The 15,268-nt window shown below is 41.2% G+C and overlaps 1 protein-coding gene across 7 annotated transcripts; it reads right to left on the minus strand.

The window, feature by feature from the left end:
* Positions 1 to 551: 551 nt before the first annotated feature.
* On the minus strand, positions 552 to 14,932 carry GJA3 (gap junction protein alpha 3). Of its 7 annotated transcripts, none has more exons than XM_056328766.1 (3): positions 14,619 to 14,931; positions 12,726 to 12,816; positions 552 to 7,797 (listed from the first exon to the last, which is right to left on the minus strand). In XM_056328766.1, exon 3 carries the CDS (start codon positions 7,778 to 7,780, stop codon positions 6,245 to 6,247), a length of 1,536 nt encoding a protein of 511 aa, XP_056184741.1. In that variant the 5' UTR covers positions 7,781 to 7,797; positions 12,726 to 12,816; positions 14,619 to 14,931; the 3' UTR covers positions 552 to 6,244. The 7 variants fall into 7 exon arrangements, with proteins under 7 accessions (XP_056184741.1, XP_056184743.1, XP_056184740.1 ...); XM_056328768.1 differs by having other exon boundaries at positions 12,726 to 12,809; positions 13,752 to 14,931; XM_056328765.1 differs by having other exon boundaries at positions 13,033 to 14,931.
* Positions 14,933 to 15,268: the final 336 nt, after the last annotated feature.

Raw genomic sequence — 15,268 nt, forward strand, 5'->3', positions numbered from 1 at the left:
AAATTTCAAATGCAGTGTGTACTCTGCATTAACCCTAGTATGGACACATTTTCCCTGCACTAAAATCCTTTGCGCATTAACAGGTAACAGTCTCCTTAGACATATCAGCTACATGGATAAATCAGTTAGTGAGTCAGCATGGGAGGAAAGGTGGGAGTCACTATTACCACCACATGACACAACATGAGATGAACAGTGACTCGTGTCAAAACACGGCCAAGTGTGAAACCTGTATTCAGCAGAAGGCAGAGGTGGACCTCACACTGATTTCAAGGGGATCACCATTTCCCCTCTTGCACCTGCTAGAGTGCGTCTTGATCACAGGTGTCTTCTTGACTGTGAAATTCCTTTGAAGCCACTGGAAGGTCTGCATGGAGATGGGTTTCAACATCCAGTTTTCCCACAGATGCAATTCAGTGAGCACTTCATATGCAGAAGGGAAGCAGCAGTGTAAGAGAGAGCTAACTGACTTTGCTTAACTGATCTGTCACACTGGTATTTTAGAATACCATCTACGCAATCACGAAAATTTAATCTAAAAGAGACAATGCTGTGGTACAAAAAGTTTATTTAGTCATGATTTTGTAAACATATGAGGTAAATTAACGTTTACATCAACTTGTTTCTTACAGAATTTAATACACAAGGCACTTCTTTGCAGACAGCACTTTTAACTGTTCGCTGTTTTTATTGTTACTACAAGTTTCTGATGGCCCAGAAAACTTGTGTTGTCAGATTCTGTCATGTAAAAGACAAACATCTGGTAAGCAACAAGAAAGCTCTGAGTAAGCTTTCTTATGCTTTACAACCCTTTAACTGTGAGAAACAGTGTCAATGGGAATAGGAATCTGTTCTCCACCTTAAAATATGTTCACACATCTTGCATAACTCTTCAAGGACTGAAACTTCTGGAATTTGATAGGCTTCTTACAACAAACTTAAAATGCAAATCTATAATTTCTTTTTCACATCAGTGTTTTTTGCTTATGCAAATAGTCCTACTGCCTTTAACAGTCCTATTTGCAAGAGTAAAAATAACTTGCATGAAATTGTATTTGCAGGCTCAGAACCGTATTTTTGGCTATAAAGCAAAACATGTATCTTTTGCAAAATCTTGTACAGTGTAACAGTGCAGTGTTTCTCCACAAGTATTTTGTTTGGAATTTTAAAGCAGGCTGTAAATTTAGCTCTTAAAGGACATATGTCATAGCTAGTTTTTGTCATTGAACCTCTAAATACACAAGAAGGCATATCAATAATAATGAACTTTAGTTTATTTGGTAATAATTGAGAACATGATGAAAAGTATCTTTTCCATAGTGTGCTCCCTATATATCCAGCTCCCGTATTTTAAATATACAGAGAAAACTGATACTACAGATCAGTCATCAGGTTAAATTGTCTTTAATGGTACTGCCTTATGTCTGAAGAGTTCCTGTGTTATAGTAAGACATTTCTCTCTTAGTTTAACATATTGGCAGAGTCATTCTTTTACTTCTTATAAAATTGTAAACTTAGAAAACAGTTTATTTCATCCAAATGTGCAACCTGAAATCAAAAACTGAATGTAAACTTCAGAAAATCAAAATTACAAGAGCACACTTTTCACAAGAAAAATCAAAGTAAAACATTTGGAATTAAAAGAAAAAAACCCAGCCTGTTCAAATCCACAGTGTTAGTGCCTGTATTAAACAAAAAGACCTGGGGGCTCAACGCTCTGCTTCCGCAGACTGTTGTCACCCACATGAACTCAGTGGAATACAACAGTTTGTAGCAGCTGAGGAGATGGTCCCAATGACTAACCAAAAAGGGACCTAAGTACTGATCTGATTTTTAAAGCTTGCCTTAATTATTTTACTGATCCTACACTTACATATTCATACCAGAAAATAATCTCAAGAGCTGCAAAATGTCAGACATTTAATTAGCTCTAAATGCCTTGATGAACGACAAATACACTGAGCCAAAGCAACCCCTGGTACCACTTTACACACAACTAGCTTCCGAATTACACCAGAAAAGAACATAGTTCATCTGCTTTTTCAGTGCATGCTACCTGTTTTCAAGAAGCTATGATTTTTCAATGCCAGAACGGACCAACAAATTCAAGGAGCACTTTTTTATCTATGAAAAAAAAAAAAGATTGATTTTCATAGACAAAATATTTCACTTTATTAAAGGGAAGGTTCTAGCAAGCTGTCTTCATTTAATTCAAATACAAAGGGAAGAAATATGGGGGTTTAAATTGTCTGTACTTAATTTTCTTTTGTATTAACTGACAGCTGCACACATTAACAAAACCCACTGATAGAAAACAGATCAACTGTGTCCATGGCCAAGAAACTACTTTTAGTGTGTATTTGCAAAATTTTTATGAAAAAAGTACTAATGAAATCAGTGATTTGGAAAATATGCTTCATATAATCATTGTGGTCAGAATGGACCTCTGGAAGTCATCTAGCCAAGCCCCTTCGCTCCAAGCAGGGTTAACTAGTACCAGTCAGTTGACTTATTGCAAAAAGAGTAGCACATCATACACCTGGTAACTTGTTAAAAGAGTATCTTTTTTCAGGTTTTTCCTTTTCCACAGCTTACATCAGCATTTTCTTAACTCCAAGAGAGAGAACAATTTTCCCACAGTCAGTCTACTCAAAGAGCAAAAATTAGTGTTTGGGGTTTTTTCTTTCAGTTCGCTCAATATTAGGCATGATGCTGTTCTGACTTCTGCTTTTGCAGTAACTTACCTACTGGTTTCATGTTAGCTGTCTGTATAAGATCTTTCAGGATTGTGGTTTGAACAGCCATATGACCAGGCTAAATCAACATATCATCTGCTACCAGTTCCCTCTTCGGAATTAATTGATGTGAAAGAGTAAATGACTTGGAAATTAGCAGATTATTTTTGCCAGCAGATCTGTTCTGCAAGTTAGTTGGTGTTTGTATGTATTTTCTAGAAATATGCTTTATTTATAGCATGTTGAATTCGGTGATCATTCATGAGTAAAGACTGAAGTACTCAAAATCGGCCACACCAATAAGATTTTTTTTCAACACATCTGATTCTAGATGCGATGCAGCAACTAAAAGCAGTTGTAAGCACTAAGGGGGGGTTCTGCCAGAAAAGTTACCTGGGCTTAAATGAAGAAACAACTACCAGACTCCAAATGTAATTGCAGGTAACCAAGAAGCTTGATGCTGTATAATTAGTTACATGATGAAAAAACTTAAGCTGATCTTAAAAGCACAACCTGTGAAGTTGTAGCTTTGCTTTCTCAGACCAGTACTGCTTGGATGTGGAGGCTGCTCTGTCAGATTTCTCTTAGGAGTTGCAACAGAGTTACATTTCTCTCCTTGAGCTTGACCTAACAGGAAAAATGATCTTTTACAGCTTTCCAGTAGTTACTCTGCCTGAAAATACCATATATCCACAAAAGCACCCGAACTCTCTGCAGGTCTAACCTCACACATTAACTTGAAAAGGGCAGACTAGATATCACTCGATCCTAAGTTAAACCTATCTCTGTTATTATTTTTTATATACAATATGGATGCAATCCTGCAGGACACACTCTGTGAGGTCTGTACTAAAGTAAGGACTGCAGGAGCCCCATCAAACAAGTCAGTTTTGCTCTCAGGCACTGATATAAAAAAAGTGCATATTCCAGGTGGTCTGGTTTATATAAATACACTCCAGAGAGACTTTGACTTCATTCTTCAGAAGCACAAAAGGAAGGAAAATATAGCCCATGAATTCTGATGTACTAAAATACAGAGATGCATATTGCATTATTTCAGCAATATAATTACTTGGCATTTAGCAAAACTTACAAAACTGCTACTATAGATGCTAGTGAATCTAAAAATTTTGAGTGTTAAACTCTGCCTTTGTTTACATCTAGGCAACTTGATCAACTTTAGTCTAAGTTCAGCATAGTTGCGCGGATACAATATAAAGCAGGAGTTAGCTTTTAGCTTTCTTGTAGAAAGGTTTTTATGGCTTATAACAGAAAATTCACAAGAGCATGCCTGAAGCTGAACACCTAAAATTAAATCTCTTTATTGTACTACTGTACATTGACTTTTAATGCAGTGTCTGCCCCCAAGATCAGTGGCAGAAGAAAGACTTCCCCTCACCTAGTTCACAACAAGCAGGTCAAGGAAGTCATAAGATAGCATGCCCAAGGGTTGCAGAACAGTGCTTCTGATCACGAGAAACTCTTTGTGTCTACTCAGAAAGCAGTAAAAATAAATCTTTGTTCTTGAGTGGTGGGAATATATTTTAACTGTTGAATAAAATAAACACATTCAGGAAAACATTTAACAGCAGAAATAACTGGCAATTGTAACTACTTGCTACAGGGTGACTCTGTTCTGCCTGAGTAAGGACTGCACTGCCAGGTCAAATACTTTGAAGATGCAAAGGGCTATCCCAGTGTGTTTGACTGCTTTTCTTCAATTACATTACTTTTGCTCTATAGCAGCAATAGGACTGACTCCGAGCTTCACTTCTTTTGGCTTTTGCTTAGAACAGAAGTTGGGCCTAATCCTGCATTCCTTTTGTACTCCAACTCTCCCAAGCCTTATCAGGCATTCAAAATTCTGACTAATGTCTGTGAGAGTACTTGTTACAAAGGAATAAAGGACAGAGCCAGTTGTAAGGAAAGAACCAATTGTAAGGAAAGCTGCACCTTAGAAAAAAAATACCCAGTAGTTTCCTCCACCCATTTTTAAGAGAAACAGAATTTTCAAAAGCAGGATTTTAATATCTAAGGCCCCAAATCTACATTCCTTCTGGCTCCCAAAACTCCATGTAAATGTTAGTTTTGCTTGAATAAGGCCTGCAAGATCCATCCCCAAATCTTGCTCCTTGTTAAATTGAATGGAAATCCTGCAAGTGACTTCAGCAGGATCAGAACAGACCCTTCAGCCACTAGCATGTTGCCCAGATATTTTAGCCACCTTTTCTGCAATACAATATTGTCTAAATCTGTTTTCACTGACCTGTAAGACACTACAGATTGTTGTTAAAGGAAAGGGTAGAACACAACAGGAAATGATGTTGCTTTGGGAATTTTACCATTAGTACGTTTCTTTCCCCTTGCATTTTCTTGTAAGATCAAAGATCAAACTAAAATCATTAAGTACACAGTCAAGTAACTTTAAACCTACAGATCAAAATTATTCTCAAAATCTTCAAATACTTAAAAATATGCACTCAAGTTTACTTCTAAAAAGCATTTTTCCAACAAACTTAAGCTGATACCTAATAGTCTAAAATGCAGAGCTCTACTTTATCCCATTATTTGTCCATGGGCAACGTATGGGGCCACAATGTACTGAAGTCATAATCCTTGCTTTCTGAAGAGAAATTGTTCTGTGTAATAATTTCTGAGGTGTGGTTTAAATTCCTGTCCTCCTCTAAGCAATTTCAGAAGTCATCTAAAATTATAATCAAACATGCTCAAACATATTTGTGGGCTTAAAAACATGGTGTGATCATGGTTGGCAAACACTGGATAGAAGGTCAAACTGAACACTTCCTAACAGGTCAAGAGTAAAAAAAAAAAATAGAAAGATGAACCTCAAAGATCTATTACAGGGGTTACCTAAACTTTGCCTGGCCGAGGACCACACTGGTGATTTGCCATGAGCACAAAGGCTTAATTAAGTCATGTTATATGGAAAAGACTGAGTCACCTTCAATATGGCAAGTTGGTCCGTAGAGATGACAGGTGCCAACAGGCAACATGCCACTTTGATGGTTGCCATAGGGCTGCATAAGATTTCAGAGGAGGAAAGTCAGTCATCGCATCCACTCATGTAGAGTTTATGTGAAAAAGGGTGGAAGTGAAGGCAAGGGCAAGAGGGAGATGACAACCAGGCACATGGCCACTAGGGGTATTAACATTTTTCTCAGATGAAAGTCAGTCTCAGGGCACATGACCAGCTATCATCACCACCTGTTATCTGTGCAGGCTTCCACTATGTCTGCCCTTGGAACATCTGCCATGGACATGAAGGAAAGTGGGACTGGTCCCCTGGCCCACGGGCTGTGCTTCGGCCACCCCTGACCTATTAGAAAATGTTGATATTTTTCCCCACTACAACTCACAGAGTGCAAAAACAGCAAGCGTCAAAGTTTGAAGCCCAGACCTTCCCACCCATGCCAGGCCTGGCCTCCCTGGGCAGTTCCCCTGCCCACTCTGCCTTCCATCACCTGCTCTTCTGAGCAGAGGCGACCACACTACACGGCCAGGTCATCTGACCTGGCTCTGCAGCTGCTCGACTTACTGGCCCTGCTCAAGCGCCGTGTGTCTACAAGCAGCGGTGGCTCATGCATCTCCACAGTGGTGCAGGCAGCTGAGACAGGCCGTTCCTCTGACAGCTCCACCTCACCCTCCACATCCCACTTGTTGCCACTCGCCCCGCTCAGGCTGGTGCTGCTGCCGCTGTTGGCGGCCGTAGTGGGTGGCCCAGCTGGGGGAGGAAGCAGCTGCTCCTGTGGCTCTTCCTGCTCAGGAAGGTGATGCCGGACACTGCTGGGGGTAGAGGAGCCTGTCGAGCTGGAGGGCACCTTCCCCTGCTGCTCAGCTGCCATGTTGATCCAGTTCTGCTCAGCTGCTAGGGCATTGCTGTTGCTGTTGAAGTAGTTGATAACGGCTGGTGTGGGCGTGGGGATGGGGGTCGGGATGGTGATGGGAGTGGAGATGGGTGTGGGAGTCACAGCATGGTGCCTCTCCTCAGGAACTGGTGGAGCAACAGGGTAGCTGGCCATGGAGGCCATGTTGGAGGGAGGCCGTGGTCTTGGAGCAGCCGCAGCATAGTATGGTGCCATGGTCACCGGGGCCAGCAGCGGTGTGACAGCACGGGTGTCAGGCAAAACAGGGGGGGGCATGGCTGTTGTTACCACCACAGGTGGTGCTGGTGGTGGCAAGGCAACAGGTTTGGACTCCCCTGTTACCATAACCGGTGTCATTGTTGCAACAGGCATCTCAAGGCTGTACCGGCTTGTCATGCCCTGTTTAAGCTTCTTCCAGCCCAAGTGATATATCTCAAGCATGTTTAGCAACAGGGAGACAGAGGCCACCACCAGCATGAAGATGATGAATATGGTCTTCTCAGTAGGCCTTGAGATGAAGCAGTCCACAGTGTGTGGGCAAGGTGAGCGGCTGCACTGGTAGACTGGCTTTAGCTCAAAGCCATATAGGAAGTACTGGCCCACAATGAAGCCCACCTCAAACAGTGTCTTGAAAATGATGTTGAAGACATAGGTACGGAGCAGAGCACCCCCCATACGGATTCTGCCACGTTCATCACGGATCGGGAGCTTCTCCTTCCCTCTTTTGCCAAGAGGATCCTTGACATTATTGCTGCCACCTCCACCACCACTGCCAGATGCTGCTGCTCCCGGGTAGTTGCTGTCTTTGATGCTTCCCTTCTTTTTCAGCTCTTCTTTCTCTTTCCTCTTCTCCTCCATGCGTACAATGTGCAGCACATGGCCCAGGTAGATGAGGGTTGGAGTGGAGACAAAAATGATCTGCAGCACCCAGAAGCGGATGTGAGAAATGGGGAAGGCTTTGTCATAGCAAACATTTTCACAACCAGGTTGCTGAGTGTTGCATGTAAAGTCCGACTGCTCATCTCCCCAGACCTCCTCAGCAGCAGCCCCCAGCACCAGTATCCTGAAGATAAACAGTACTGTCAGCCAAACCTTGCCAATAACCGTGGAGTGCTCCTGCGCATTCTCTAACAGTCTCCCCAGAAAGCTCCAGTCACCCATTGTTTCAGATTTCTAACCTACAATAAGAACATTAGAGCAATTAGAGCAATGTTAAAAAAAAAAAAATCTTGTCAATACAAAATGCCAGGGCAGAACAGGTTGATCCTCAACAAATAAAATTTCCTAAGTGCACTTCCATTTGCAGAATATTGCACACTTATGTTAAGAACTACGTAACCCTGTGACCATGCAGCCATGGATTTTGGTGAGCACAGAAATGGGATGTTCAGTGCTTTCACCTAGCCAATACAGGTTTAAGTGTCTATACACAACAGGCAAGAAAGATTCATAACTAGAATTTCTACAAGATTTAAGTATTTTAAAAACATGATTTTGCTTCTTCCTCCACCTGAAATGCTTCTAACTGTTCTTGCTTATTTTTAGAAAAGAACAGATGGAAATTGGTTCAATTAAATAGAATATTCCTACTATTTATGTGACTGCACTTGTATCAGTGTGATACAAAGTTTGCCTAACTCTAATAATTTGTTACCGGGACTTATTTACTCCAGCATTCTGGAAGTTAGTAATGTCCCAGGTCTCTGCTATTTTCATAGCAGAAAATATTCACTGAAAAATAATTACTCAAAACCTATGGAATTTACAGTTTAATTTTGGAATGTCTATACCACCACCAAGCATGTTCTCAAAGCCTAGTCACGTTTCAGTTAATTTCTAAAAGGAGAGAATTATCAAAGTAACTTCAAATATTGGGAAGAATGAGAAATTCTGAGAGGAATGGTGGAAAGGTTTCTGTGCCATTTCCCCTACTGTCCTGCCACTTGGTGTTACTGAACCACACGTCCTGCAACACTATTAAAAAAAAAAAAAAAACAAACACCACCACCACAACAAAACCACAAAAACTCAAGGACACTTCAGCAAGCATGGGCAGAAATTTTCTTGAGAAATAAAATTATATCCTATGACTTTAGTTCTTGACAAACAACTAGTATATATTCTCCGTAGTTTCCACCGATTAATGCATGATGGGCTTCCCATGTCCAATTCTAGGCAGTGACACAAGTTCTGATTTGGAAAGGCTTAAAGTACAAGTTTTTTTTAAGATCAGATTCCTCACAAGCTGCCTTCAATCGAGAAACAAGCTATTATATCTGCTGTTATCACTTCTGTTATCCTTGGCCTGTTCCTAACAGGTATATATGTAAGAATATTGGAATATGTGTAAGAAGTACATTTCATTCTCCTAATGGACCCACTTATATATTTTATATGCCAACCTTCAACTGAATACAAAATACAAAACTCTATTTTCAGCTGACTTCAACACCTTCAGAAATATTTATAATGCAAATGTAACAATTTGCATGCAAAAAACGCTATCAGAAAAAATCCTCTTGTTTAAAAATCTCACAATATTTTATAAATACAACTGAATTACTTCACTCTTTTTGTTTTCATACTTCTTGTCCAAATACCCGTGTATCTTACAATTCCCAAGCAGAAGAGAGACATTCGTTGTTACAGGCAGGAATTTACCACTGAGAAAATATATTCTTCTGTATTATAACTACTGTGATTTCCAACAATGATGTCACCATTTTTCCAGAGGATGCATTTCCAAAGTCTGCACTGAAACACTTTCAGGCTTTTAGTTAAGGCAATTAAAGAAATTAAAGTTATTTAAGCTACTTTTTTAAGAATTTGATTTTACTATGAGGCAATGAAATATCTGTAACTGCAGAACAGTATACTTTCACACAAAAAGCAACACCACAACCATTAGTATTTTGCATTTTTGTAAGTCCTGGAATACTAGTTCACTTTTTATCCCCACAAAGTTAATTCAACAAAAACTCTCCCTAAAAAAAATAAAATAGATCTTTGATACTCTACAAAAACACATTCCCTTGAATATAATTGAATTATTTTCCTAGCATGGAACATTTAACTGCAAATGACAGTACGAACAATGAAACACTGATTATTAATGTCCCTGGTCCTAAAACAATTTTAAATATTTTTTTTTAAATGTTAAGATATTTTATTTCCTAATCTTGAGAGGTATTAATTTTTAAGGTAATAATGAATTAATTTTGTATCTTTTTAACTCAAAACCATTTGAAGATATACTCAGTTTAGTTCCACCTTTGGATAGAACTGTCATTTGTGAATGTTCAGTTTTTGAGTAGGAAAATGCAGGAACAGCAAAATGAATAATGCGATACTTGATGGACTAAAGAAGTTTAGCATAACTCTAACTTCAGTATTTCATTTCTCTGCTATCCTTTGAATTGTTCTGTGCCTCTCGGCTCAGTTCTCTCTGCCCTCACTCTTTGGTTTTCTATGCAGATCAAGCAAAATAGGCGGCTCAGATAATAAGCAGTCTTTTACACTTTGTTCCTTTGTTACTAATACTTGTAATAGAACGTTTATCAATGGGCAAAAGTTTGCATTAAATCTGCTTTAATTCATTAATTATGGTCTATTTTCAGCATGGCTGCTAATACCCTTGTGTCCAATGGCACAGAGACCGCACACTGTTCTTTATAAAGACAGGTATTACCTTCTATGGTTCCAAAAAATGAAGTTGATCTGCCCCCATGAAAAATTATAACCCCTACGCTGTAAGGTGAAGAGGTAGCATTTTTTTCCCTCCCTATAGGTACACTGTAGTGATTCTCTTATTGAGATCAAGAAGCAATGCCGACTACAATGAAAAGCAGGATTCCTTGTGCTTTTCTGAAGAACTATCTAGTAATTAATGAAATAAGAAAAATAGTGATTTCTAAAAAGGAAAGATGACAAATAATACCATCTAAGTTATTCTCAATCATTCTCTATTCACTAATACTACTGAAGATGTTTTTTTCTTTTGACTACAGGTCAACAATGCCCAGGCTAAGATAATTTAGGACACCAAAGATGTGACAAGATACATTTCTCAAAGGATACACTTCAAAAAGCTATTCAAATGCTTACACTAATTAAAATATTTTTGCGTATCAGCATGTGCAAATTCATCCTGTACGCAAAGAAAAAGTGTTTAAGCAGTAAGCAGGTGCTTCACAGCATCTTAACTGCACAAAGGTGAAAACCTCAGAGTTCATCTTGATATGAATAGCGGCAATCATTGCCTTTACTACAAATTTGTATTACCTATAGTACACATATAGTACCTATATACGGGAAGGACATAATTTCCAAGGGCAATGCAGAGATACGTAGCTCCACTGGCTGGAGTGTTCTCAGAAATCCATGTCCTCATACCTTTCTTCAAAGTCAATACATTCTTCAGTGAGTAATTTTTAAAGCCAAAGCACCTCATCCAAAAATCACATCCACAATTTTAAAGCAGTGCCTTGATACAAATAATCATTATATGACATAAAACAAACCAGGAGGCTCACAGAGCTCACAGAATATTTGAGTTGCCACCACTAGGTTCAACAATAAAATATCTCAATCTAAATTTAAACAGACACAGCTCAATATTTTAGGCGAGAAGAACTGCAAGCTTACTTTTGTAGTATTACATAAACTTCAGCTGTACAGTAGTACTTTCAGTGCTGCGGAAATAGAGAGCTAGGCAACTGTTAAGACCTAATCTTACATATGGATTGCAAAGAGAAACATTTTTTTCTTTCTGTGCTTGGAAAAATTGCAGATTGAGAAATTAAACATCTTTATCTGTATTTCTTTATATTCATGTGGAAATACCCGCCAGGGAATGACAGAGAATCTGTCTCAGAAACCAGTCTAATTCAACAGTATGAAAAACAAGGACTGCATGAACGTTGGGATCATTTTATAAGAACTGGGAGTCACATATAAATTTGTGTCACTTAGAAAATTATTCCTCTGAGACAAATACTGAAAAATGGGCGGTTCACAAAAACTGGCACAGCATTCCATTTAAGAATCAATGTTGTGCTATTAATTACTATGTTTAGCACATGCACAAATATACTTTGTGGATGGGGTGTGTGTGTATGTTTGTGCGTGTGTGACAAAGAGAACAAGCAAGAAAGAGAATAAATTTTAAAAGCTGTGAAGTCATATATATCCCTCTACAGGAAAAAAAAAACAATTACCATGTGGCATCTCTAAACTTGCTAATTATTATTTCTATTTCTATTTCTGATGATGTCACCAAAGAGGTTCATCAGTATGTACCAAGTGTGTGAAATACAATATTTTAATTATTCATAATTTTACTCATACACAGAATAAGAGAACCATTTAGGTCAGAAAAGACGTTCATATGTTTATGTATTTATACACATATGCACACATATACACACATAAATAACTACACAGCTATACTACAGTACCAGATTATGACATCTGGTGTATTTATGATTTTATTATGCTGGTATATGTAAAAAATTTCCCTTAGCAATTATTTAGAAATGTAACAGATGTACTTGTCTGAATACTATATCTTAAATTCAGTCCATATTTTATTTCATTTCTCATGACAGCCTAAAATCTTGGGATTTAGGTTTTTATCTTCAAAATTATCTAGATTTTTTTAAACCAGTATGAGAAAATAATGCTGTTAAAAGAGAAAACAACTTACAATATTTCCTTTGGTTTTGCACTAAACAATCAGGCATCTCCATTACTACCAGATTTTTAACTCTGCTAATTTAAATACAATAAAAGTAGTCATGCTGCACAAAGTCCGTAGCATGACCATGTCATTCCAAAGTGGCAGATATGCAATAAGCTACTATAATTTCCAATGAAACCTAATGGTATTTGTTCACGTACATATATATGAAACACAGTGGTGGGTGTTTTATAATTCACAATGGAGGTTTCAAAATTCACTTTATAAATGTTTAAATGAGAACTTGAAAACACCCTTCTTCTTGCTCAGCGTCGTACTTTCAGACACATCTATTATCGCTTTCATTGTATTTTAAACACTTGTTAAAAATTAATTCCTTAGTTGATCTTATTATTACCTTAAACTTACTTTAGTGCTATGGAGCCGTCTCCTTAAATCCCAGGCAAAACTTCTCTTGACTTCTTCTTGACTTCACTTGGCCTCTGAGTGAAAGTTTGGCCTGAGTAAAGGAAAAGTGCAAGGAGCACAGGGCTGAGCCCAGGAGAAGAGCTACACCCCACCTGTTAAACTCCTCTGTTCCCTGGTGTAATAAAGCCTTGCTCTGATTAGCTACTCACAGGAGAAAAACAGGAACAAAAAGTAACCCCTTTTCTCCCCCAGAATACTCAAATGCCACCTTAGACCTCTACATTGGAATTAAAAGACAGTGACTTACCAATGAAACTCTGAAAGGTGTGAAGGGTGTGGAGCTACCAGGGGACTATGGAATAGCTGTCGAACATGAGGGCAACGGTCCCCGCATCCCGAGTGAGTGAAGCATGAATGAGACAGATCTGTCAGGTGCCCACATACGATCAGCCACACAGATCTAAAAACTGCACAGTAAGGAGTGTCCCGCCCCCTGCCCCAGATATACAAAGGAAAGAGGAGCCTTTCTGGCATTCAGAGACTCAAGACCCTTTTTCACTGCAGAGCAGCACGTACCCCAACTGACAAGTATCAGTCTGAGGGGACTTCAGGCAAGTTACAGCAATTGCAAGGGAGATGGTGCTATACACCCTGTTCAAACTTCTTAAAGTACATTTTTGTCTTATGGAAACCATTTAAATCGTTTTCTAGTTTAGTTCTAAAATGTTCCAGTAGGATTTTCACTTCTCCCTTCAAATTTCCCCTTAAAAAGAAACTAGTAGCTCTGGCTACTCAGTTCAATTCCTTCCTTATATCTACGCCAGTGTCCTTAAAGACCTAACATACTTTCAGGATTCCTAGTAACATTTTAGGCTTATGTGATTTCTTCAGTGAGTCAGCAACAAACACAATACTTTTCTGATATTTTTTGCTGACAGGGAAAAAACCCAAATGAAACAACTTTTCTTGCTTATAACATTGGCAAACTTTTGCTTAATCAAGCCGTAAATATCTTCCAAAGAATATTTAAATACTTTGCATCCCTTGTGAGTCCTAAGTGAGTAACTGGGATGTTTTTGGTAACACTCAGACCAAAGATGTGACCAGAGTGAGGTACAAGCCTAGTCAAAGCAAGGAGGCCACCCCCACATTTTCCCCACCATCAGGACAAAGCATAAGGGCCCAGTAACTCAGAGCTCAGCTCAATAAACCCCAGAACCACCTTGGGTTACACTAGTGAACTCCATCATTCTGTGTGGCACCACTTACAAGCCATTCTGCCTCTGCTTTGTATTTAGGATTTCACTTTACTCCAAGCTTTTTCACTCCAAGTAAAATTGGCTTGAAACGCACATCAATGTTCAAACGTTAGTGGCAACCCTTAAGGAAGAAGTTATATGCCATCACACATGCACACTTCGTGGGCAACGGCCACAACAATCGCAGATAGACATGATATTTGGCGCTTCCCCCTCCGCTGCATTTTCTGAGGTGTTTTGTGAGGTTTGGACACTTTCCCCTGCCACACCAGGCTCACTTTATGAGTCCCACCCGCAAGCACATCCTGCCTGCAGATGGTTCCTTCGGTGTTGCAGGAACAGCGGACACACACCGGGGTCCCTCAGGGAGGCATTTAAAGCAGTTAAGGCCCTTTCTACTGTTCCTCCTCAGCAGGACACAAGCAGAGCTCGGCCTCGCCCTGCCCCTCCCTGGCGCCCAGCCCAGGGCCGAGGGGCACGGCCAGCGGGCAGAGGCCCCAGGCAGCCTCCCGCCCCCGGTGCGGCTCTAGGGCTGCCCGCGGCCACGTCCCCCGGCGGCGTCCCCTCCCCGGGCTGCGCCCCCGCGCCCTGCAGCCGTCTGCCGGGCGGCGCAGCCCGGGCTCGCTCTACTTACGCTTGGCGGGAGCAAGGCTATTTTAAGCAGCAAAAGCTTAACTCGTTCAGAAGAGTCCAGACAGAGTTGGCGCATAGCTTATGTAGTTGGGGGGGGGGAGCCCCCAAACTTTGCTCGGGCTATGGAAAAAAGCGGCGGAGGGGGGTGCGGGGGCGGGGCGGGACGCGCCGGGAGGCCGGTGCCCAGCGCCCTACCTGCTGCCTCTGCTGGCAACGCGCCCCGCGGGCGGCCGGCCGCCCACAGCCCGCCCGTGGCACGGCACCGCTGCGGCCTCCCCTGCAGGCATCGGGCACCCGTCCCTCCCTCTCTCCCCTCCCCCTGCCCGCCTCCCACAGCAGCGCCTCCGGCCGCACGAGGCTGCGGGCCGGTAGCTGCGTCTCCTCGCTCGGGAAGCTCCGACAGGAGCGGCCGGCCCGCCTGCCCGGCTCTGCGCGGCTTTTAAAACGTGGCCACTGCGCAGGCAGTCCCTCCTCTCTCGCGGGCCTGGGTGGGATTTCCTGAGAAACACACGGTTTCTTCCTCCGAGAGGATAAAAGCGTAAGAAACCCCTCCCCGCCGGGGCTTCCCGCAGGCGGCGCGGCGGGAGCCTCCCGCTCCCCCTCGGGAACCGGCGGCCGCGGCGGCCCGCGGAGGCGCCGTGTGGCGGGGGC

Source organism: Falco biarmicus, chromosome 2 (assembly GCF_023638135.1).
Source record: "Falco biarmicus isolate bFalBia1 chromosome 2, bFalBia1.pri, whole genome shotgun sequence".
Lineage (NCBI taxonomy): Eukaryota > Metazoa > Chordata > Aves > Falconiformes > Falconidae > Falco > Falco biarmicus.